Source organism: Oryzias melastigma, linkage group LG16, assembly GCF_002922805.2.
Source record: "Oryzias melastigma strain HK-1 linkage group LG16, ASM292280v2, whole genome shotgun sequence".
In the NCBI taxonomy this organism is placed as follows: Eukaryota; Metazoa; Chordata; class Actinopteri; order Beloniformes; family Adrianichthyidae; genus Oryzias; species Oryzias melastigma.
In genome coordinates, this window is record NC_050527.1 from 15,947,170 (window position 1) to 15,972,393 (window position 25,224).

The window sequence follows — 25,224 nt, forward strand, 5'->3', positions numbered from 1 at the left end:
CATTGTTTTTTACTCTCTAGGAGTTAATGTCAACTCTGCTGAACATCTGTGCTAACCATTATTTACCATTATTTTGTTTTTTGTCCTGTCTTTCCTCTTTGAGGAATTTCAGTTTTAGTTGCCTTTGAACTCAATTTAATTTTGCAATAAGTGCTAGGTATCACAGACCTAAATATTAGATAAAAATACTAAAGATTTAAGCAGCACAGTTGAGTTTTTCATCTTCCCAACAGCAGGTGTCGCTGTCTGCATCTGAAAATCTGGTTGTCAGAGAGTCACTCAATGAGATGGTCAGAAATAATCATCCTGGGTTACATAAGCTTGACTTAACCACCTGTTAAAAATGTTCCATCTTAAATAAAGGGTGACTGACTCGTGGTGTGACTGCCCATCACTGTGATGACCAGCTGCGCAGAAGCAGTGGTGAAGTGTTCTGGTTTCATCCCTGCCTGAGTTAATCACCAGCTTTAACCTGATCGCTCTCACTCCTACACTGCAGCCGGGCAGCTTGGTGTGCTCGTCATGTTCCCGCTCTGTGCTGCAGTGACAAATATTTGCAGTCAGTAGATAAGAGCTCCACTGCGGAAGAGGGAGTAGATGGAAGAACAGCACAGCTGTTTCACTTGATTTTGTCTGAATTTACAGACACATTTTTGTCTTTAGACTCTGTAACACAAGAGTATCAATTGATGAAATAAAGGAAAAATCTGTGGATTATTTTTTAGTTTAGAACAGAGAAAAAATTCATGATGTTCAGTGATGCAGTTGGGCTTCTGTTAGAGATGTTTGTCCTTACATGAACTGTTTGCAGTCGTCTTCTTTTTCTAATGTTAATTTCTCAAAAATTACAAAGTGTAGTTAAAAGGGAACTTGTCATGCAACTTATAGGTTTTCTCCAAGATGTTGCTGGCATTACAATAAATGGTAAATTGTTGCTCATAACAAGTCCTAGTAAAAGGACAAGAATGCTCTTTTATTTGTTTTTGTTTATTGGCTTAGGTGGTGTAGTGGTTTGTGAGGAGGCCCTGGTTCAGATCCCCGCGGGGCTCTTTCTGTGTGGAGTGTGGATGTTCTGCATGCGTGGGTTTTCTCTGGGCACTCCGGTTTCCTCCCACAGTCCAGAAACATGCTTCATAGGTTAATTGATGACTCTTTCCCCTAAGTGTGGGTGCTTGTTTTGCCCTGCAACTGAATAACGTCGCTGGGTTGACTCCAGCAACCCTATAATGCAAAATATGGATGGATGGATGTTTATTGGCTTCCTGCTTCTCTTTCTTCACCTACAACGTCTAGTATGTTTTCTCACTGACATTCATTTATTTTTACTTCATTGGAATTCTGTCTTTCTTCTCTGAGGATGTTTTGTTTTTTCCACTCCACACAGCCGGCGTTTAGTGAATTCACTTCCTGTATAGATTTTTTTTTTTTTGGACACCTGTGGTTGCCATGGTAACAGATTTATGATGCTGGCTAGGATAGAATAGAGGGGAAGGCTTGGTCACGCTGAGCTGTCTTTATAAATGATCCATCAAGGATTTGCAGCTTGCTTGGATTAGAAATGAAAACACAAGATGAGTCCACTCACATTTAACGGGAAACCTGTCTATGAACCATAGAACGTTCTGAAAAATATTTCATCATGTACTACTAAAATAAGCAAAAGTCCACGTTTTTTAGACAATTTATCATTACAAAATGATTTATTTTTATGCAAATTATTTTACACTTCCCTTTATTTAAAAAGTGATTGTTCAGACCATTCTTGTTTTCTGCAGTAGAACAGAGGGAAGAAAAATAGGTATTCAATGTGAAAATTCAACAATTCTTATCAGTTCTCTTTTTACTAAACATTTTTATCATTTTTTAGAGAGAGTGCACACTTGGAGCTTGGATTATGCTTATCCTGCCTTTACTCAACCGCTCATCATACCTGAGACATGATCAAACCTGCAGTTTTTTGGAAGTAACGTTTCAGCACTGCCTCTGCTGGGAAATGCTTAAGCTGATACTGAAAAGCATGATCTGCATGTCTGCAAAAAGAAAAAAAAACAGTTCTGCCTATAAAAATTCCACTGTCTGTAAAGATAAATGCATCGCCTAGGATTAGAAAAAAAAGCATAAGTCATTTTTGGAAGGGGAACTTTCCCCACTGTGGGGTGAATAATTATCTTATCTCTTATCTTTAAACTTCTCTTGTATCAATGGGTTGTCTTAAAAAACAATGAACCCATTTGCTTTCAGACCATCTTTTTAAAAAATACTTTCCTGAAAGGATAATTATTCTGTTTAGAAGTAGCAGTATAATCTTCTATGATGTGCTTTTTAAGGCAGTGTTGTAGTATAAAACATGGTTCACTCAACCTGAGCTTTAAACACAATATGCCGTCATTTACCTCCCGTGGCTTTGTGGGTTTGTTTTAACTAGCATGACATATACCATAAATTCCACCTCCAGTTCTTCCACCCTTATTATTGTTTTGCTTTGTTCTGATCTCCATCTATATTCTTAAAGCTCTTCTCACCACCAGTTGAGGGAAGTTTCCATTTGTTTGCTAAACTGACTAAAGTTAGTCACATTTTGGCTTGATTGAAGCGGAATAACTCTTGTTAGCCTCTCAGAGTTTCTTAGATCCAGAGTCAATGTTGACTATTAGTCTGTGGCTAATAATAGGTGTTATTCTTGCCTTAAAAGGCTATTGAGTTTTTGTTACTTTTGGTCCGGCTGGTTTTATTTCCTAATACTAATTATAGGTTTGTGCTGCCAAATATGCACATCTCTGCTTCTCATGCATTTTTTCCCAGCTTTTTTAGATGGCACTTGAGCGGGTGTGTGTGGTGATGTTTACACAGTGGACAGCAGCCAGGAGCTGCAAGTTTCCAAAGAACAGAAATGAAGGAAAAAAGCCCATTGGAGCTATTGTAGGGCTGTGCTGTTCTAATGTTCAGAGGAAGTTACTCTGAAACTGAAGCGTGGCTGGAACGGACCGGGCCTGCGGCGCATTTTCAGCTGCAATGGAACATAGTTCTGTAATCCTTTCGGAGGAAGAAGTCCTGTATCGTTTACAGTTCGTTGCTGTAGCTGAAGGCTGCTGGGCCATTATCATCCTGGGATTTCTTCGAAAAAGGCTTTAAAGGATGTACTTCTGTGCAACTGAGTTTAACTTTTCCTCTCAGGTAAAGTATTGGCTTCAGAATTGTTATGTCTGATATGACTTGCTTCATTTTACAACTTTTATTACATGTAATGATGAGTTAAACCATTTTTTTTATTTAGCTACACCATATATGAGGGGAAATTATGTATATATATATATATAAAAAAAATTTTTTTAAATATATATATATTTTGAACAGTAAAATTTTGTCAGATCCATAAACTTGTTCTTAAATAAGTACGTTTTTCTACAAATTTGTCCTAAAATAACTTTAGAAACTATGTTAGAATGAATAACTAAAAGATACTTAAAGGTGTATGCTTTAGTGTCAAAGTTTTGTCAGAAGTTCAACTTTTCCCTGTGTCTGGATCAGCTGGGTGATATTTTCTAAAAAGGAGGTTAATCCGTGGGATCTGGGATTGACTGAGGTGTTTTATTGTATTTCTGTTGATCTGTATGAAGATATTAAAATTAGCATCTGCAATATAGAGAATTTCTGTCTTTTTGAACCATTATGAGCCAAATAGCTGCAACTATATACTGTAACTGTGTTATTGTTGTTAACTTTGTTTGTAAAATATTCATTACTAATATAAAAAATACAGTTTGAATTCAAAGATGATTCAGATTTTTGCCTAAAGTTATCCAACACCCCATTGACTCTTAAATACAGAAGACTAAGGTCTTTTTATTCACAGATTAAATATAAATGATTGATTCTCTTTTTCTTTTAAACACAAAGTGGTTGATAATAGGAGTCAGTTTATCAGATTGTGCCTTTGGATGTAAAATAGCATGAAAGAACTGTAACTTTCTTCTTTGTAACTTTTCGTACTACATGGAAATGTCGATGTTGGAGAAAACACTTCGTTTTCAAAGAAACAATTATGGATACTGAGAATGATTTGACCTTTTAAGGAAATCGTATTGAAGTTAGTTGGCTTTCTCCAATGTGGATCTGAAGATATTTTCTTATCATGAAGCCATGAATTGGCATTTAAAGCCAGAGCTTTTATCTTCTAAGCTACTCATTTTCAGCTTTTATTTTATTTCATGTTTTGCCAAGGACAACATATTTGATAAATGTGGATATTTCAACAGTTATTTTTATTGTGGGCAGCCAGACTTCCACTCAGACTCTTTTTCTGCAAAGTGGAGAATTTAGTTAAGGTTTCTTCATATAGTTCTGTCTAAATAAAGTACCACAACCGTGTATTTTCTTAGAAAGTATTATTTCATGTTTTTGAAGCGCTTTGTAATAAGATCGTATTATCAATCGCTGCACAGTTTTGCTTCTTGTGAACTTGCAGATAGTCCTGTCAGTTTGGCGTACTCTGAGCTGCTCAAAAGCACTAAAGTGTGCAACCAGACCATCCTGTGAAAATAAACCGCAGGAAGGCTTGTTGTTCCAGCTGCTGGTGGGGTAGGAAGCCATGTGTATCAGTGTTGCCAGGTGCTGATGCTATCTCCATCACTCGCATTCATGATGCCAGCTACTGCCTATGCTGTGAAGAAAGCTGAGGTGAAGGAGCTGCTTTAGTAGACAGTAAGTTAAATAAATACAATAAAAATAGTTTTAAGAAGGATTGCATAGCAACATTTTTACCCATTTACTATTTTTACAAAATCTTTAGTTGAAACCTTTAGTTAAATGTAGAATGTAAAAAAACAAGTTTCCCTTGACCGAAAATTTCTAAATGACTAATTGTTCTGGATTATATGTATTTTGTTTGTTGGTGTTTGTGTCTTTTTGATTTATTCTCAATGACCAGATCTGACAATTAGCTGTTAGCTAGATGGCCTGTGGACATGGCATCAGTTGCATTTGAAATTGAAACTTGTCCCTTTTGAATAAAAAAATGCAAACAGACATTTTTATAATACTCCAAGATTTTTTATCTTTTCAAAAAAGTTGTAAAAATCATAAGTGCTCTCTACCTGTATGTTTTAATACTATTATTGGTTATTAGTTCAAAGAAATGAAGCTCAATACCCTAAATATCCACATGAAACAATAGATTTGTTTGAGCAGGACTGTGGTTGAAAAGCGGCTCAGATGAGAGATTGACTTGGACAGGTGTACGGACTCTGAAACTCAGCAGGACACAACAGAACAGGAGGGCAACCATGTCGCTACAAATAGCTCTCACCCTTGTTATCGGAGGACAGTAGAATGAGAGGGGATTACTCGATTGTTTGACCGTCTAGCTGTCTGCTGGATTGAACTACCAGCTTCTCTGATTTATATGTTCCTTGGATTCTAATCACATTTTGAGTTTTTTGTGCTTTAATCTTATTTTCCGTGGAAACAGATGAATGTGAGTTTGTTTATTTAAGCTAGTATCATATCTTTGACTTCTCAAAACCTAAGATTTTGAGTTACTAGATGTTCGTAAATGATTCTGTTTGAATTTTCTTGATCTGTACCTGCTTATGTGAAATTTAACATAAAAGTTTTATAAATGTGTTGCTTAAAGTTGTGTAAAACTAAACTGTAAACATTACAAAACAAAGTTTCAGCTTAAGCTGAGGCTTTACCATAAAACCAACCTGTCAGAATGACTGTGAGGTGAATGAAAAGAATATTTGTTGTTGTTATTCTACCAGCTTAAAGCTGTTTTCCCATCAGACGTGGCTTAGTGAATGTTATTTGGTGTAATTTGAGTGTTGGGGTATGAACATCAGCAGCGGTGGGGCTCAGCCATAACTCTTTTGCTAATGTAATTGAGTTGGACTTTATTCAAACTGTAGTCGTTTGCATTTTGTTGGTCCAGATTGTTAGTTGGCTCAGCGTGAGAGGGGTTGCTCTGCATGCAGGAGTTTTAATGGCCGTGCAGCTGTAATGAAACTCTGAAAAGGAACAATGTGTTCCTTGTAATGGGTTCTGTCGGGACTTGGAAAAACTTTCAGACTTTCCACAACAGCATTTGGCATTGCCTTATTAAGACTAGCAATGGGAGAGATAACACACCTGGTTTGGGCCTCATGTACACTCATCAAATATAATACCATTTGTGCATAAAAATGTAATTCTTGTCTTGTGTTTTGTTTATTTTTGCAGCACAATTTTAGAGGAAGAGAAAATCCAGCAAGAGGAACGAAGCAGAATGGAGATGAGGAGACAGGTCACTGTGTCGTGGGACTCTGGAGGGTCTGACGAAGCTCCACCAAAAGTAAGACACTTCTGCATCCCTTTCATTTTCGCTTAGAAAGCTGAAATCTGTTCACTTTAAAGTTATACATACTGCTTTAGAGCCTTTAGGGAGACTACATTTGGTGGTTTCACCGGTATAGAAAGCAGCTCTGGGGATTCTGTTTGAGTTTCTAGACTTTTGCTACATCAAATTGCATAAAGCGCAAGACTGCTGCCGTAACATTAATGGAATTGCATGCACAGCAGTGATTAATAAATCAAACAAATGACCTGTTCAGAAGAAATATTACTTTAATAAAAAAAGAGTTCTGTACAAACTTTACCTCTGTGCATTTTTACCAAATTAGCAATGGATTGTTTGTGAGAAAATGGTCTATAATGTTCCAGTTGTGCCTAAAGGTTCTAAAAAATATCTTTTATTAGCTGGTTCCCTTCTTACTTTTGTTACTTTTTTACATGCGCACTTAACATCATCACCATTGTCTGCACATTTCTATTGATATTTTGTGATGGTGCAAAACAGTTTCCTGATACACTGATTGCAGCTTTTGATTATTATTATTTGAATTTACCATAAGGCACACCAGATTATAATGCATGTTAAGCATCAATGTTGTATGACTACACTACCCAGAATGCCTAGTGGAGCTAAGAACTAGGTGATTGGTCTGAGGGATTGATGGGAAGTTCTGGTTTTTTAGTGGAGTGAGCAACACAGCTGAAACGTTACGTTTTCTTATGTATTTTCTTTAACTTTCAGGTGAATAAGTTTAGCAGCTTGAGAGAGATGAAGTTGTGCTGTTTTTAAGATTCTCACGTATCCCTAAAACAAAAAAAAGCTGTTTACCTTCCTTATGGACCATTTCTGTCCCCTGACTTTGTTTCTTTTTAGTTTTTGGGAGTATCTCTGGACTTTTTTGTCCTATCTTTAAGAAACATTGATGCTTTGGCCTTTCTAATGACACATCATTTGTTCATTTGTGATTCAGAGAAACTTGGATTGAGACCAAATCAAACTAAAAGAAAGATTTATTTTTTTTTGTTTGTTTTCAGAAGGAAGTAGTTGGTTTTCTTTAGCTTGGCTGTTGTCTGAAAAGTATAAATGATGTGTTTCTGGTGGTTAGATGAAGTCATTTATGAAGTAATCATGCGGGACAAGCAAATATACTGTATAATCTTTAAATTGAATAAAAGTGTGCATGTTGACACATTGAGCTTGAACTAATTTCCTGATTTATAATTAGTTTGATTAGAGATATTGTTGGCGCATATTGAATCAGCATAGTCAGAGTTTGTAAACTTGTTTTAACAATCATACAGGAAGTAGATTTGGATCCTAAACAGTCAAATAAATCATTCAGAAGGAAAATAAATACCTCTTTAAATAGCTCAGTTCAAATATTTCAGGCTTTACCAAGACACAAAAGCTGATCCTCAGGGTCAGATGCTCAGAAATGAGGTCTACCATTAAAATTCTGAGCACAAATATAAATGGAAACTGTCAATTGGCTGCTTATTCTGGCCCCCCTCCAGGCTTCTTCACCTTATGTTTGGGATGCATTTCTGTCACTGCTTTGGTTCTTCTCTGTGTCTTCCACACATCTTTTCCTTTGACGGTTTCTTTCTGTTTTCCTTTATGTCCCTTGTCCGCCGTTGTCTTTCTGTTTGCAGCCCAGCCGTCACCCCTCCCTGCAGCGGGATGACAACCTGCACTTTGCCTCACAGCTTCCCCTCTGCCTCGGAAATCCTCATAACGCTTCTCTCTGCACCTCCTGTCATTCATCCACTCCTCCACTCTACTCCTCCCCTCTGAAATTTCCCCTCCACCTTTGCTCCTCCTCTGGTCTTCAACTTTCTCCTCAAAGCAGCACCTCCTACAGTTTGTCTCTGCAAAATCACTTAAATCCTCAATCCAAACTTTATCGTTCCTTTCTTCTCCGGCCTGAAAATGATGTGGGCTCTCCTCCTTACAGCCGGTCCTGTGGCTGCAGCCCGCGCAGGACAACAACAAACGGCTGCATCCTTTACCCATCCGAGGCAAATAACTCTCACTCCCACCAATGTCATTTCTCACATTCCCAGTCTGATCTGAGCTTTGACCTGCTGTCCTGCAGCTCGTCTCATACTTGCCCCCAAATACCCCAGTCAAAGCCAAACTCCAATCCCGAATCCCTCCTGCTTCCCAACTTTTACCCCAACTGCCAGAATCATCACCTCCAACCCAGCTCTGACACCCTGACCCCGCACCACGCTGTGCAGTCATGTGGGAGGCCCCCACACGGAGAGAAAGTCTTTCCCTCGCCCACACCCACTCTTCTGTTCTGCACCAACCGCCACCCACCCAGCCGCTCGTCCTCCCACTCTGTAACTACCGACTCGGCATCTCCTCTCCGTTCTTCTGGAAAAAAAACTGCATGAAAAACTCTGATAAATACAGACAAACAGCACAACAGATGACAACTGTTTCAATTAATGAAAAATACTTAGTGGAAAATATTCTAAAAAATTGATGAAGAATCTCCACGACCTCGCTTGCACGTGGAATTTCACGTACATATGAAGTCCTTAATAACAGGAAAAAGATAAGACTGTTGTGAAAGTAAAAAGATGCTTGTTTTTGAGAGTTGAGATATCAAAAACTTGAAAATATTAAGCATGTTTTTAGTGGTTAGAATTTACCTTGAATAAGTACTTTTCCCACCAAATGTAGAATTAATGCTGTTATCAGAGCAAACATTTATCAAATATAGTTAAGCATGAAGCATATTTTTTACATTTTGATGGACCTTTTGTTATTTTTATGTTTATTATTAACCAAATCTATTCATGTTGAAGCCCCGTTTTAAAAATGTTAAATTTTAAATACTATTGAACATTATCTTATTAAATTTATTAATGTGTTAGTCTTTATTGCACACAGGTTAGGAAAAAATGTTTTAAAAAATTCAACTTTTTTTTTATCTTAATTAACCCCTCTTTAGTTTGTCAGACGTGAAATTCTTGGACTTTGTTTTCTGTAAATTCTCCTGTCTGTCAGTAAAGTCTTTGCATGTCTCTTCAGTTATGAAGTGCTGCTTGAGTCCTCTAATCAGTGTGGCTGAACGTGACTGTTTGTCCGTCATGTGTGTTGTTTGGAGTTGTGTCTAAACCCACTGGGCTAATCTTCTGATGAGCTGCAGAATGATTTCTGCGCTGTGTATACTCTGCAGTACATCATAGAGTCGTGACGACTTTTATTCAACTCTAAAAGAGGTCGGGGTGGTGAGACTGATGCTGCTTAGTATTATGTATCACTATTTGAGCGATAGTGATGTAGGACTTGAAGGGGTTAATGCAGTACCTTAATGCGCTGCATGTGTGCCCCACATTGTTGTCCTCGGGGGGGCTTGATGTGTGTGGGAGTTGATGAGCTGTGCTCCTGTGCAGTGAGTGATACTAACTCCAGAGCGCTGCATAACATTCATCTGACTCCATGCTTGTTTTACAGGCTGGGATTGGTTCTTAAAGGATGTTAAATTATTTTGGAAAGCAGCTGAGAAGATTTTTACACTCCGCAGCAGTCCTGGACTGCCATATGGTTGTTTTGCAATTAGTCTTTCATACTGTGCATTTGAGTGCACATACTCAAAAGCAGACCCAACATTTACATGTACTTAGTGTCTCGCTTTTGTGTCACTAAAATCTTGAAGGACTTTTTAATTAAAAATTATGAAGAGAAGAAGAAATGGTAAAAAAAAAAAAAATAGTCCTCAAAAAAAAATCTACTAACGCAACCAAAACAAATGTGTTGGGAATATCCAAAGGACATTTTTCAATTATTATGGGATGGCTACAGGATTTACTGCTTGGCAACCCAAAAATGGGCACATTTTTACCATTTTCCCACAATATGGGAAAAAACATTTAGTTCAAACAATCTTTACGAAATTTCAAACACAGTTAAGTCTACAACCACAACCGATGTTGACCTTTAACCTCAAGAAGAGTCAACCATCTTAATCTTTCAAAAAAAAAAAGCTTTAGTAGCAGCTTCAAATTTATACTCTTCCCAGGAATATCTATCTATCACCTCCTAACTCTAAATCTTTGGAAAATGTAACACATGGATCCCTGGCTCAAGCATATGACAAAAGATATGACTATAATAGGAATCTGGGGTTGGTTTATCAATTCTTCTAAAAATGACTTAGATCTTTTTATCACCCCTTGCTGACCCAAACATACAATGGTTGCTATGGAAATAAAACTACACATAAACATTTCTTTAGGTCCTTTAAACTCAGTTTTTCTTACCTTTCTGATAACACTTAGTAGGCGTGTGTATTGGCAAGAATCAGGTGATATATTGCATATCACGATACACATCTCACTATACAATACATATCACTATATATCTGCAGAACAAATTTTCACTTTTTTTTTAAAGTATAACAGAAAAAATGAAGTCAGTAGTAAAAGGTCTCATAACTAAAACCACTGAACCAGTGAGACTGAATGTTTAACACAAGCTGGTTCTCACGAGATCTTGTTGATCTGGTGTGGAGTAGAGCTGCTCAGTATGCTGTGCTGCCAACTAACGATCGGGGTTTAGATGGAAAACAAAAGTAAGACGCTGAAGGATGCTCACAAATAATTAATTAATTTAATATTGTCTTGTCAGCATTTTAAATCAATTGATGAAATATTGCGATATATTGCTGCATCAATCTTTCCCTACACCCCTAACACTCGAAGGGCTGTTTTCAAGCTTTTAAATGTGGATTTTCCAGCAGCTGAGTACAAAAGTGAAGCAACTTCCACAGCAGCGTAATCTTCAGTCCTTCTGTGTGTGAGCTTCTTCTTCTCCACAAACATGCATTTTGTCCCTGTCTGATTGTCTAAACTCAGAGTCCGTGTCTGTCTCATCCTCAGTGTTCTTGTCTTGTCTACCTCCGTCTGTCCCCGATCCTACCTTTGTCCTCTCGTTGTTTCTGTTTGTTTGGTCTCATCCCCCTGTGGCTTTGCTGTCGGAGGTGTGGGCCAGAGAAAGCTGCTATGAGAGACTGTGGAAGGTAGAAGCTGCAAGCGCTGTGCTAGAAGTGACTTCTGTGTTGCATCATTGTGCCAGAAACGTTTCCAGTCGTTGTGTGAGGGAAACCTGTTCATCCAACCTTTCAGCAGCTTCATCTCAACCAGCCAGCAGAAGAGTCGTGGGTTCACCAAACTCTTCTAATATCTGAACGCACCAGACAAAGCACAGGCTTACACTGAAACACCTTAAAACAATCAAACCTTGATTCATAACAGCGATGCTCTCACTTATTGAGGTCAGGAGCATCACAACCAACAGATTCTGAATGAGTGCTCGACAAAGAGGCCTTTGGTGAACGTGCAGCTCTCTGTCCACACATCTAACCAACAATCGACAGTGCTTCTCCACAGTGCAGGAACTGTATTTTGTGCCATTTAAACTAACAGCTTGCTGGATTTGCAGCCTAGTGGGTGTTCCCTGTTTTGATTGACAGCTAACCCAGCCACACAAACAGCTCCTGCTGGGGGTTTGTGTGTTGATTGTCTGAATGAGCTGTCTTCTAACATGTAAACCAGGAAAACCGTGGTGGATCGTGTGTTTACCCTCTCTGTCTTTGTTGTTTTATTTCCCTCTGCTCTGAATTTCTTCCTGTCTCTATCTGCAGCCAAGTAGACCTGGTTACCCCAGTCCTCGCTCCAGTGAAGGCTTCTACCCCAGTCCTCAGCACCCTGGACACTACCAGGTATCCAGCACATTTTCCCTTCTTCTCTGTCTTTAGAGAATCAAATAACCACATCTTTTGTTTTTTCTTCTTCCCTTCAATGTTAGATGGCAGGGTATCCAGGACCTCATACTCTGCCCTCCGTGCCCAGTGCCATGTACCCCCCACAAGCGGCTCTACTGGACACACACCACGCACACACCCATCCACGCCACCACGTCCACACACACTCGCACGCACAGCACCTTCCCCAGCCACACGGGGCAGACATGGCGTTATGGGGCTCTGCACTGGAGGTAGGAGACGAGTTTAACATCCATGTATGCACAAAAAAATGATCAATGCTGGTGAATCATTCATTTTTAGTTTTATTAATTTATCTGAAAAATTGTGAAAAAGACAAAAGTTTTAGTTTCTATTTATTTAATCCAATGTGAACCTGTGGGATGTTTTTTACCTTCCAAACTCGCATCTAAATGTGTGTTGAGCCAAAAAAAAGGGTCAAATCACAGCAAAAGAGGCAGATTTAAGATTTAATTTGTGTCACAGAGGGTTCATTTTCAACGTTTTTTGAATTATTTTGCTGATTTCTAATTTCTGAAAGTTATCACCTCATGACGTTCATTTTTTTTTGAGTCCACCATCTCTCATCAGTCTGGTGTTTATGTCTGCATGCTTCTCCTCATGTGTTTACGTCTGCGTGTGGCTGTCGTGCCCTGCTTGTCTTTCTTTTCGTTGCGCTTTTGTTGGCATGTGTGTGTTTGTGTGTGTGTAGGACAGGGCAGTAGACATGCAGCTCTGTACAGACCCTCAGTGCCTGCTAATGGAGGAGCAGCTGATGATACAACAGCAGCAGATGGAGGAGGATCAGAGGTGGCTGGAGGAGGAGGAAAGGCTGCTGGTAACACAAAAAGCACACACAGCGGAAAAATGCCTTCAGCCACTTCAGATTTATTTGTATTTATTTAACAAAGTAAGCCTTACAGCCAAAAAACGAATTTATAAGAGTAATTGTAAATGTGTTGTTGGTGTTTGTTCATTCATTTAATGTGAGTGCATGACATATCTTTGACATCATAATTGTTTGCTGGCATGCTTTTTTGTGATGGTTTAGTTTTATACATTTCATTTATTTTAGTTTTTAGGCCATTTATTTACCAAACAACAGAAAATAGACTATTTTTATTTCTAATTTTGGAAGAATTCCAGAGGGCAGCTTCTCACTGGAAATTCCCAAAATGTCTTCACATTTACAGGCGTTCTTAGTTCCTTCATAAAGGCTGGAATGTCTCACTCTCCTGTCGCTGAAATGTTGAAGCGAATGATCTTTTTTTAAAATAGTTAAAGGCTAACAGTCAGCTTCAGCGCTTCAGTATGTAGAAATGTTTTGCAGATAAAGTAATATAGATTCATCTCGACCACGATGAAGACCCGCCTGGCTTGTTGAAGAACAAGCTATACATTTTCAGAGTTGTAAAGACCAAACTTCAATAAAAGTTCAAATACCTTACTGTAAAATCACTCCATTAAAAGGTACAAGCCACCGATTCCAATAAGACTTGAGTAAAAGTATCTGATTTTATGATGTCCGTTCAAATGTAGTGGAGTACTAATATTCAATCGAAGTTGTAGTCAAGTAGACAGTAAAAGTTGCTCATACTTTTGATATTCAGTGCTAGTACAAAGTAGACAAAAAATACTTAAGTATAGTAACAAAGTCCATTTACTCAAATACTTTACACCACTGTAAAATTCATATTTTTGGAAAAATATAATGGAAAACCTTCAAAAATGTTTCAAAATATTTAGGAGACCTCCTGTTTTATTTCACCTCCAATTTGCAAGAACTTTCCATAGTTTATTAGTTTTGAGTTTTTACAGCGTAGAGTCATGCCAGCTCTGTAAAGTAAATAGAAGGTGTATGCAACTGTGCAGCGGCCTCAGACACCCTGAGGAGAAACATCTAATTGACATTCTTTTCTCATATTTGGAGCATTTAGCTGTAATTTATTTTCAAAACGTTACTGAAACTTCATCTGAGAGACAAAGGAGCATAAATGAAACCGAGGCTTTAAAAAAAAAACTCAATCTCCCACATATGTGCTCACTTTACAGCTTTACACTGGTAAAATATTGTCACTTTGGAACCTGCTGCTTCTCATAATATGACAGACTGTAATGTGACTTAAAGTCTAAATCTGATCTGATCTGTTCTAAAATCATTCCCAGTGGTCTTTTAATTAGGATTATACTGCTTCAGCCAAAGTTAAAACAAAGCTTTTTCTAGAAAATAGTTTCTGCAGAGCAGCAGGAGTTCATTAGAAATTTGCTTCTGAGTTAAGGGCAGGACTGTTGGTGTGGAGCAACCCCACCCCCCTTTCCTGTTACCCATAACTGAGATATCTGTGTGTACGCACTCTTACACTTGCTTACAGGCCCTCACACCTCCAACCTAACATTAGTGGTGCAACAAAAATGGCTAAAAATCGATGTATCTACTGGTGGATACACCAGAATATTTCGGAGCATCTAGCTCCTCTTTTCAACAATTTGAATGAATACAATTAAATTTTCCCTATGAGAAAGTTACCACAACAATTTTCATGGGACTGGGTCTGTAAAGCTGCCTGTAGTTTCTTGTAGCAACACTTCCATGACTTGTTGAGATTCCAGTGAAATGATTTGTGATATTCCGCTTTACAGTCACACATTTCCTGTAAGGATAAAGTCAACACAACCGTTATATCCCAGCTGTCCGGCTGTTGTGCAAAATGCTGAGCACTTTCATTTTGACTGTGCAGTGTGTCAGTGCTCTCTGATTGAAAAAACAAACTCTCCAGCGTTGCTCTGAAAAACCATCTCGTTTTTCATAAGAAGACTGAGCTTCTATTTTTTTTAAACTCCCTTAATTTTGTCTGAGAGTTTGATGTTTTTTCTTGATAGAGCCTTTGCCAGAAAGATAAGGTTTTTTTCCTCCGATTGAAGTCGCTGTGAGGAGTTTCTGCTGAAGAGATGTACAGTGCATGTGAGGGAGATCTTGCAAGCAGGTGTGGCCTGTGTGAATTCCAGGCTTAATGATAGGCTGCAGAGCCTGACAGCGCCGTCAACAGTCTGCCTTTGACCCATAACCGCAAACCGACAACACACAAGATCACTGAAAAGCTGAGGAAGTGTGTGTGTGCGTGAGGGAGAGTAACACGGCTCCTTCACGGCGAGGGGGAGGAGGAAGACGGAAGGGTTTGGGAAAAGACGGGGAGACATGCTCGCTTACTGACAGCTTGTTGGCAAAGCGCGTCGCCCGTCCTCCACCTCCTTCCCTCTGTGTGTGTGTGCCACATATAAGTGTAGCGGAGGCAGCAAGCTGGAGTTGAACCTGAACTCCACTCTTGATGAGAGCTCTTACACAGACGGGCCTGTCGGCTTCCGCAGAATCTGTGAGATCGAAAGATTCATCCAGAACTTTAATGAACTCCATAACGATGCTGGTCTTCAAGTCTTGTCTTGGAAAGCTGGTTTGCGAGGACGGGTGTGTTAAAGAGCAGCTGGTGAGAAGATCTGCTTGTAATACGTTTTTAATGTTTTTTATGTGGGACACTAAAGTTAGTCTTTTATCTTTTTTTTTTTCTTTTGGCCAAAAACTAGACATTCTTTTAGCCGTTCCTTTACATTCAGACATTTTTAAGATGGAATTTAGATCAACAGCTTTATCGTCAGATCTAAGATGTTTATTTAACAGTTCTTTAAAAAGTTTGTGCATTAAACTGGCTTTCTAAGAATGAAGAATACTGAGGTGACAGGTTGCACGCAATTTGATTCATTTCTAAATATTTATTGTAATAAATCTGAGTCTGTTCACTTCTCTACACAAGTTAAAACATATAAATGTTTTTCCCTTGTTATAAGTGAAAAACCTGCTAATAGAACTAGAATTTTATTTGGTAACATTTCTTAAAATAAGTTGTAACATCTTGCTTTTTAAAACACAATTTATTTTTGAACTAATCTATAAACTTTAAAATGTAGGAAAAATTGAAAATATATTTTTTAAATAAGCGTGTACTGTTTAAAAAATGCTTAATGTTTTTAAAGTAGGTACATTTGTAGATATGATTATAGATTTTCCCCAAAAGTATCTTATTTTAAGAACTACAACAGTCCAACTATCCTTATTTCTGGACCGATTAAAGCAAAATTTGTTGTCCTGATTCCAAGTTAAAGGTGTCAAAATTATATGGAAGTGATGAGTCAAAAAATAGTTTTAAACGAGATTAAATGTTTTGACTCAAGACGTTCTGTTATCTCAGCAAATTGATGCATCTTATTGAAAAGTTGTCTTATATACGGATATTTAAACTAGAAGATTCACAAAAAAATTGTGATATTTTGTGTTTTTGCAGCTTAGTTGTTTATAGTGTTTTTTTTGTGCTTGTTTAGAAACCCGACACAAGGAGTTCCAGAGGGAGTCTGGACAGAGAAGACAGTGGACCACAGCAGCCAGTAAGCAGCTCATTCCACACATTTAGCCTCGTCCCCCCATCTTTTCATGGTTTAACTTCATGACTGTCACTCCCCCTTGTTTTTTTAAGTCATAAATGTTTGTAGTACAGCGTTGTTTTTTTATAGCAAGGAGGGTGTTTGTTTAAGACAAATCTTTTAGGGAAATTGCATTTGTGGTCTGCATGTGTTTGTTTTGACTATAACTGAGGGTGGGGGGGCATCATCTAGAGAACGGAAGTGACCTTTTGGAGGATGGGGTGAGCAGCGCAGGGTCGAGGGATTCTCACAGCTTTAGAAGATGTTCATAGGAGTTCTGGGAGAAATAGAAGCCGTCTTTAATCATCCTTTGCTCTGTAAATCCATGCATACGAGCGTGAAGAGAACTATTACAGATGCATTTAAAGGCTTTTGGGAAAAAAGCCAACTGTCAGAGTATAAAGACATCTGTTTGCAGCTCAAACCATCAGTGTTTGCCAGATTAAATGCATTTTTAACCGTCAAAATGATGGGTATAAATGACATTTTTAAACGTGCACAGCCCATTTATTACACATTTATGCTCTTCGAGCTAAAATGAAAAGGTAATCCAATAAAAATGGTACTTCTTCTCGGTTATTCCTCAGAATTACCAATTGTCTTGTTGACCAAAAGTTTTTGCATAATTTCATCTGAAGTTTGCGAGCCAAACTGCTGCACACGAGTGTATGTTATTTCCCGGATGCCAACAGAAGTCGTTGAAGCAGCCCGACGCTGCCACAGGCCAGATATTTCCGTCTCAGCTTGTCCTCCTCCCATTGGATGGTTGTGGCTTGTGGTGGGAAAATCTCCATAGTGTGTGCAGGCATGCATGTAAACGGCCATGGGAGAGTCTGGTGTAGGTTTTTTTTTTTTTTTGGTAATGGTGGCACATCACGGCGCTTGGATGGCACCAAGTCTGTCAAAATTCACGATCCCTTCTTGTATTTGCTAAAGCATTAGTCAAATCATAAAGATAAATGACAGGATCATTTTTTATGGAGGCTCAAAAATGTGATTAGAAACTTTAGGAAAGTTCTAATTGAAGAGAACTGTAATCTCCTTTTTGAAGACATTCAAACTTGCTATCTTGTGACAAACTAAGTCAACCCTCCCTGCATTCAGCAGTGGTTGTTGTTAATTTCCTGTGCAGCCTCTGATTATGTCCACGGCTGCGTACTAGCTAACCCCCATGTTTTGTTTTCTTTTTTATTTTTGTGTTTGTGCAGACAGGAAACCAGCACATATATCAGCCGGTTGGCAAAGCAGGTAATAAACAAGCTTCACCAAAACCGCACGATTCCTTCACATAACCACCATTGTTTTAGCCTCTTATTTTATCCTTTATCCCCTAAAAATACATGATGTCTGTGTTGTGTGGCTCCATTTATATCTGCGTTTGCAGCTTTTTTCTCATTTCCGCATCAGATTAAATTTTATTAGCATGGCAGGGTGGACAGAAACTGTTTTTTAAGATATTTTAACAGACTGGATTCAATTTAAAGTCCATTTTCAGTCTGCTGAGGCTTTTATCCAACTTTTACTTCTCTTTCCTAATAAGTTTTTAAATGTTTTGAATACACAAAAAGACCTTAAAAAGCCTCTTAAGCTCTGAGTGATTGAGGAACATATACTTTTTTATGCCAAATAAAATCTCTATTTGGCCATCAAAGAAACATTATTTTTAGTAGCTAATGTTTGAAAAAGGGATATTAAAAAAAGCTTCTAATGTTTTGCCTTTTTTGGGGCAAAAATCCCCACAAATGTGCGTTAATTCAAATATTTATTGAAATTTTCACTTTCATTGCACTTTATTATTACACCAACTGAACAATATTACCTGAGCCTGGTCCCAAATAGCACTTCCTGTGATGCAACCAGATTGTTCCGTGGGATCTTTAATGTTTTTGTAGAAATACATTTCATTTTTATCCAACATGTATGACAACACTTGACAGGAGTTAAGACTTGTTAATGCCCTTTAAATATTTAAATAAAGATTTTGAGAAACACTTTTGTTGAAGCAATAAAGTTCTGAATAAAAATGATTTTAGAGGAAAATCTGACTTGAGCATCAGGAGCTGCAGCGTGCATGCAGCTTTTGTTGCTTATTATAACAGATTTAACTGGTCCGTGCCACAATTTAATTTAAAATAATCAAGCAATTAGTTGATATATCTTTAATTTTCTATCTTAATATCTTCCTGTTATGCTGTTTTCCCTGCAGAGCATGCAGCACCTCCAAAGAAACCCCCTCGACCAGGAGCGCAGACCCAAGTAGGCAGTCTGGCCTGTCTAAATACTGGAGACGGCTACAATGACGGAGTCAAGGTACACATTTCTACAGAAAGGATGTCCATAATTTCACAAGCTCAAAACCCTCCTCTCGTCTGTAAAACAACAGCACACACTCACAAGATGGCAGCACTTTACAGTTATACGAATTGCATGTTTTTAATACTGACTGCATTCATTTTTGCCTTTTTATCTTCTGCCGTTTGGCTGCTCCGTCTCCCCCTTCCCTCCTCCGTCTCCTGCTCTCTGCATTACCCATAAGCCCTGGCGGGTAAGCGGCACACACTCTGTGTGCGTTCACTGTGTGTCCCCCACTCTGTCCTCCATCTGTGTGTCCAACTAATCACTTTTTATTGATAACAGTCACTGATTCCCATCATCTTTCACTTTAACTTAATACCCATAACTAGTAAAAATAGTAAATAAAACCAGTTTTAGCAATATTTTTATTTTTCATTTAGCACTTTTTTTTTATTTTAATGTTTGTTTTTTTTTAAGAGAGACACTATTTTGAAATGTTTTCTGCAATTTAGTTGAGAGGTTTCAAAAAGGAAAAATTGACTTTTTAATGTTTCGTTTTATCATGATCATCATAATGTTTACACTAAAAGAATAATTACCATTACTGGAAGACTAGATAGCATACATGCATACCAATCCATGTCACATGGGGTTGTATTTATTCAGCCAGGGGTAAAGGGCAGTTAGTTGCAAACAATGAGAACTTCATATGTTCATATCACAAACTGTGTGACACTGCCATCTCCTGGCCAGAATAGAGAACTGTCATGTCTCACAACATTTCCATCTTCATCTGAAATCCAAATAATCTGCATTCTCTGTGTATTAATCTGCTAATCTATTTGCCTGCTTCACTAACTTTATATTTTATGAAATAATTTTTGAAATTATCTTCATCTGTCTGGATGGTTTTTGGTTAATTTGAAGGGAAAATTCACCTGTTTGTCTTTGCTGATAAAACATTATTTTCAAATAAATGATTTTTTTTCCCCTTCATTCGTGAACTTGTTTTTTTTTTTTTTTACAACTGTTCAGCTGCAGCCTCAAGAGATTAGCCCGCCTCCAACCGCCAACCTGGACCGCTCCAATGACAAAGTGTACGAGAACGTGACGGGATTAGTAAAGGCTGTGATTGAGATGTCGAGCAAGATTCAGCCGGCACCCCCAGAGGAGTACGTGCCCATGGTCAAGGTAATGGAATCTCACCGCTCGAGCTCTTTACAATACCCTGTGGACCTCTCTGTTCTTGCTGCTGTGTACGGACACAGATTCATCTTCATTCAGAGACGTTGTTTGATTTGTTCTGATGAAGGCTGTGATATTAATTTGGTAGCTAGGTTCTTCAGATGTGACCTTTAGTCCGAGCTGAAGCTGAAGTTCTTGTGATTACTTTTTCAAACTCAATTTGGAGCAGAAGCAGACAAAAACAAGTCAGACCGAACGCATCTTTGAGGTTTTCGTTTTTGCTCTGACTGCGTCATCAACAGAGGCAGTGTTTCTCTTTGTCATGAGTGGTGTGAGTCAATACATGCGTCTGTTCTGCAAACAACTGATTGTTTTTGTGTGGTTCAGGATGTGGGTCTGGCACTGAGGACGCTGTTGGCCACAGTGGATGAGACGCTACCTCAGCTTCCAGCCAGCACACACAGAGAGGTAAAAACACACACGGGGAGATGTACGTTTCTTTATACTCCTTCAGCTGACGTGTGGCATCCTGTTTTCATCAGATTGAGATGGCACAAAAGCTGCTGAACTCTGACCTGGCAGAGCTGATCGGGAAGATGAAGTTAGCCCAACAGTATGTGATGACCAGGTAAATGTCCCCGTAAACTGTGTTTTGATTAGAGGACTAACACCTGAAACAATGCTAATAAGAAACATTTTAAATTAGTCCATGCTGTTTGTTTCCACATGCCCTCACTACTCACTAGTTTGTGCAGTATTTTGTTGGAGTGTTCCAATCTACATTTCCAAAGTCCAGGAAATTTCCCATAAATCTCTGTGGAAAACTAGTTGTGTATCAATTCTCACTAGATTGGTGAATATAGACCACAAAGAATTGCGTCTGAACATTTTGTAATATGAAAAAATTAGGGGCGGGAATCGATTAAAAAAAATGAACAAATTAATCGCAAACCTGGAAAAAATTAATCGCGATTCATCGCTATAATTTTTTTTGTCTCAGTATTTGCAGACAACTTATTATTTATGAATAATCACAACTCTACAAAACTCTACATTTAGAACATTTATTTTTAATTATTGCTGTCAATTGATTACAAAAAAGTTCTGATTAATCGCATTTTTGTGTTGGAAATCAATCATGATTAGTCACAATGTTTTGTAAAATGTATTTTTACAATATGGCACCAAACCATAGATCACATAATTTTCTTTTTGTGAAAAAATAATCTAAACGACAAAAATAGTGAGAATAAAGTACGAAAACCCGATTGAATATTTATTTCTTTAGTAAGTGACCATGTGTAAGCAGGATAATACTCAACGAAATGTATGTATATTTGTAAATTAAATTTTATAAAACATCTAAGTTTTCATTGTAAGTGGATTCATAAATACTCAAAATACCCACGTTTATCAGGCTTTTACATCTGTGACGTCATATTTGGCGTTTAAAAGTAGTGAGCTTGTGTCCGAATTGCGTTAAAATCCAGGGCACTACATAGTCCTGAGCTATATTGTCTTTTGGGGTTAGAGAGTAGTGAGGGGATTTGGACATAACCCATTTCCTTCTCCTCTTTAGCCTATGAAGGCAGCACGTCAGGTAACCTAGCAACACAGATCCAGCATCCAGTGCAGGATTAGATTCCTACTTGTTTTTAACAGAACTTAGATTAGAGTCCTTAATGTTTGAGGCTATTCTACAAACATTCATCTAAACTTAGTTGTCAAATTTCAGAAAAGACCCAAAAAAACATGAAGTCACTTTCTTGTGTATTCATTGGTCAAAATGATCAATTGAAGTGACTGACTGATGGAATGACCAACAATACCAGCATTTGGTTTGCAGTAAGTGGGATAGGCTCCAGCAACCCCCATGATCCAGAAAAAGATGCAAGAATAGAAAATAGATAGAAGTCTGATTCTTAATACAACTTTGACTCTTGTGTCAGTGTGATCAAGGTTTCATTCTATGTAGATGATGGCAACTAAAATAATAAGTCTTTTAGTTTTTGTGCTGCACTATTTGTGCCATTTATACACACATCAACCCGCTGGATGCTAATTTGTCTTTTTTTTTTTGCCAGGAGCTAATTTTCTATTTTTAATGTTTCTGCTGGGCGCTAATTACCACCAGTCCGGAGAGGACAGCCTGTGGGTCCAGATGTGGCGATATCTGTCTTAGTGTAATTGTTGGCTGCCAAAAAGATCTGCTGGCAGCGTCGTATGATCGTAAATGATTCAGGAAGCATCACTTCTACTTTGCTTAAATCTACATCCCTGGTCTTTTAGCTACTGGCCCTGTTCACAAGGACAAGACAGTTCTAAAAAACATATTTCTACATTTTCTTTTGCTAAAAGATACAAATTGAGTCTTAGTTTAAATAGCCGGTGTAAATGTTTGATTTCACAAAACTTCTATGTTTTTAATAGAATATACACCGTTTTTTGGGGGGAAAAAAACAATTTCTGTAGTTTTTTTTATAGATAAGCACCAACAATTATTATATAATGTTTACTCATAAATCATTATAGATCAACCCTCTCAACTCAGCAAATGAATCCTAAATATGTGCTCTTGTGCTTTCAGTCTCCAGCAGGACTACAAGAAGCAGATGCTGACCGCTGCACATGCTCTGGCTGTTGACGCCAAGAACCTCCTGGACGTCATCGACCAATCCCGGCTCAAAATGATGACTCATTCCCGGCCGCATTAGCTGCACGCCAGCCGACCTGACCACAGAGGACTCTGCACCTGTCTGGTTTCTGTTGGAGACTTCAAGGCGCCTGGATCAGCGACGTCCGTACGGATGTGTTACAGCTGGTTGAAGGCGAACCTTCGCTCCTCTACTCTGCTCAAACCCCGGGGAAAATATTTTTGATTTTGTCCTCCGTCAGCCTAAGATTACCTTCTCAACCACTGTGACTTTCCTGCTCCACACACAGAGAAAACACCTCCGGACTCAGAGGCTTGCCAGCTGCGCCCTCTTTGGACTGCAAGAGGAGTCTAATCAGAAAGGATGATGGGAAACTTTGAGTCTGCAGCTTTAAGAGCCAGCTCCAGTGTTCGACTGGGAGGGATTTCAGGTCTCAGAGGAGTCTGTCAGAACCCGGCAGAACGGTCCGAAACATATCTTTACGAGACTTCACAGCGGGGAGGAATTTGAGCCAGCAGCCATTTCTGTGCATTTGTGGACTTTAATCTGTGCTTGTGAATCCACGTTGCTGCTGACACCTCACAGGCAGGTGGGACTGTGTTTTCTAATCTGCTTTAGCATTCGAAACGTCAACGCGACTCTCAGTGAACACAGGCTTCGGTTTAGCCTGGAGAAGCAGCCTTCCGTCCTCAGTGGTCCCCAATCCCCCCCAGTCTTCCCCTCCATCTCCCAAACTTTTATTTATTAAGTTAGAGAAGTGGAGACGGAGGGAAGAAGCAGGACAAGAGGGTAAAACTTCAGGACTCGTAAGATTCTTTTTTGGGGGGTTATTTTATTACTTTTTCTGCGTACTCCACTCGTCTCTCTCTGCAGTCTTCCTCAGCGACTCTCTGAACAGGTTTTAATGTGAAGAATCCAGATCTGTCCTGGTACGCGCCACAGACTTCTCAGTTCAGCATCCACTCTCCGTACTGACTGTCCTTTGTGTTCTTAAAGCAATCACAGCCTTCTTCCTTCCTAATAAAAACAGCAACTTAAAAAAAGCAGACAAAAAACCCAGCAAAGACTCCAAGGAGCGTTGAGCCCGCCGTCATCGGACTTCCTTGTTCCACAAACACCCAGCGGTGAAATAAACACTCCTCACACCTGTAACCTTTGTGAGTTTTCCTGTCATCAGTCTCCAGGAACGGAAAAAAAACACTAAAATAATCAAATGTGGAGCAACTGGAACCGTCCTGAAGCTACAAAAGCACACATGGAGTGTTACCTGTTGCTAAATGACACATACTGGTGACTTACCTGGTAAAGCATGATATACCCGTGTATAGAAAAAGCATATTTGCACAGCACCAAAAAAACTAAAACACATTTTCTGTTGTTTTTTCTTATTATTTTTTTTGTATCCCATTAACCCAGATGTGATATCCATGTTTGACCAGCAAAGAATCTATCAAACATCTGGGTGCTAAGTGAAATATTTAAAACACACATGAAAACAATCTATTTTATCTTAGTGTCGTTGCGTAAATCTGCTCCTGTTGGTATATTGTAAGCTATACTGGTGTGTATCACTGGTGACCTGTACAGAAGTCGTTCTAGTAAACACTGGTTTTTATTTTGTCTTTTTGGCCAAATCAACCATGTTGTCAAATAGGAAGAAAGCAATGAAATAAAGTCATGGTAAAACAGAAATCTGTGTCTTGTCATTCCTGACGGATTTACTGAAAAACTTCAGGTTTTCTGCTTTAAAGTTTAAAAATATGTTGATCTGAGTTTGTTTGATCTAACTCAGGGCTGGGAAAACTACAGCCCAGTAAACTATTTAATCTGGCCCGCTAATCCAGAATATATTACATGAATCATCTTTATTAATGTTTTATTTTTCCAGTATTTCTGGTTTCTACCCAATGACGGTGCACTACAAATACATTGACCTTTGTAAAGGTGCAGAAAGTTTTCCTGCAAGCATTTCTTGTAGGAGAATACGTTGTATTTATGACATTTTTATATGTTTTCTGGGTCAAAAGGTCATTTTTCTGATCGTTCCACACCACATGAACACAGCATTTCTCTAAGTTTGTCTTTTTCCCTGAAGGACATCAACCCATCGGCACTAAAATAAGAACAAATGCCACCATTCTTAATTTTTTTTTCGTTTTCCATTCCGCAAATTTCCGATTCAAAACTTTTGGCCTTGATGTTGCGTGTTGGGGCGGGGCTAACACGAAGGACCAATCAAAATTGATGAGGTGGTAACTTCAGTCCTGTTGCATTCACTGACTTGGATATTTACGGTTATAAAATGACTGTTTAGTCTATACTGTCATAGTCTGAGGTTGTCCCAAGACGGGCGTACAAAGCAGAGTTTTATTGTGTACAAACCGCGCGTCCAAAACAGTTCTTCCCCGTCTAAAGCACCATCTTGTTGTGGTAAACACAGATATTGACAATGTCTTTATGCTTCGATAAAATGGCTAAAACACAGCTAATGCTCCAGTTTTCTCTTGTGGCCTATT

The 25,224-nt window shown here is 38.6% G+C and overlaps 1 protein-coding gene across 15 annotated transcripts in view; it reads left to right on the forward strand.

The window, feature by feature from the left end:
* The window catches only part of LOC112143206 (focal adhesion kinase 1), a 62,176-nt gene extending 37,776 nt beyond the window's left edge, over positions 1-24,400 (forward strand). For 6 of the 15 annotated variants that reach the window (XM_036215726.1, XM_036215721.1, XM_036215723.1 and 3 more), the window contains 13 exons: positions 6,217-6,328; positions 7,981-8,673; positions 11,985-12,062; positions 12,149-12,337; positions 12,817-12,942; positions 16,476-16,538; positions 17,783-17,822; positions 18,781-18,884; positions 19,111-19,119; positions 19,905-20,060; positions 20,442-20,522; positions 20,597-20,682; positions 22,642-24,400. In XM_036215726.1, the coding sequence (XP_036071619.1) occupies positions 6,217-6,328; positions 7,981-8,673; positions 11,985-12,062; positions 12,149-12,337; positions 12,817-12,942; positions 16,476-16,538; positions 17,783-17,822; positions 18,781-18,884; positions 19,111-19,119; positions 19,905-20,060; positions 20,442-20,522; positions 20,597-20,682; positions 22,642-22,768 (1,864 nt within the window). In that variant the 3' untranslated portion in view covers positions 22,769-24,400. The remainder of the gene's footprint in view (positions 1-6,216; positions 6,329-7,980; positions 8,674-11,984; positions 12,063-12,148; positions 12,338-12,816; positions 12,943-16,475; positions 16,539-17,782; positions 17,823-18,780; positions 18,885-19,110; positions 19,120-19,904; positions 20,061-20,441; positions 20,523-20,596; positions 20,683-22,641) is intronic. The other 9 variants (XM_024267002.2, XM_024267004.2, XM_024267003.2 and 6 more) reach the window with 4 other exon arrangements.
* The last annotated feature ends 824 nt before the right edge of the window (positions 24,401-25,224 follow it).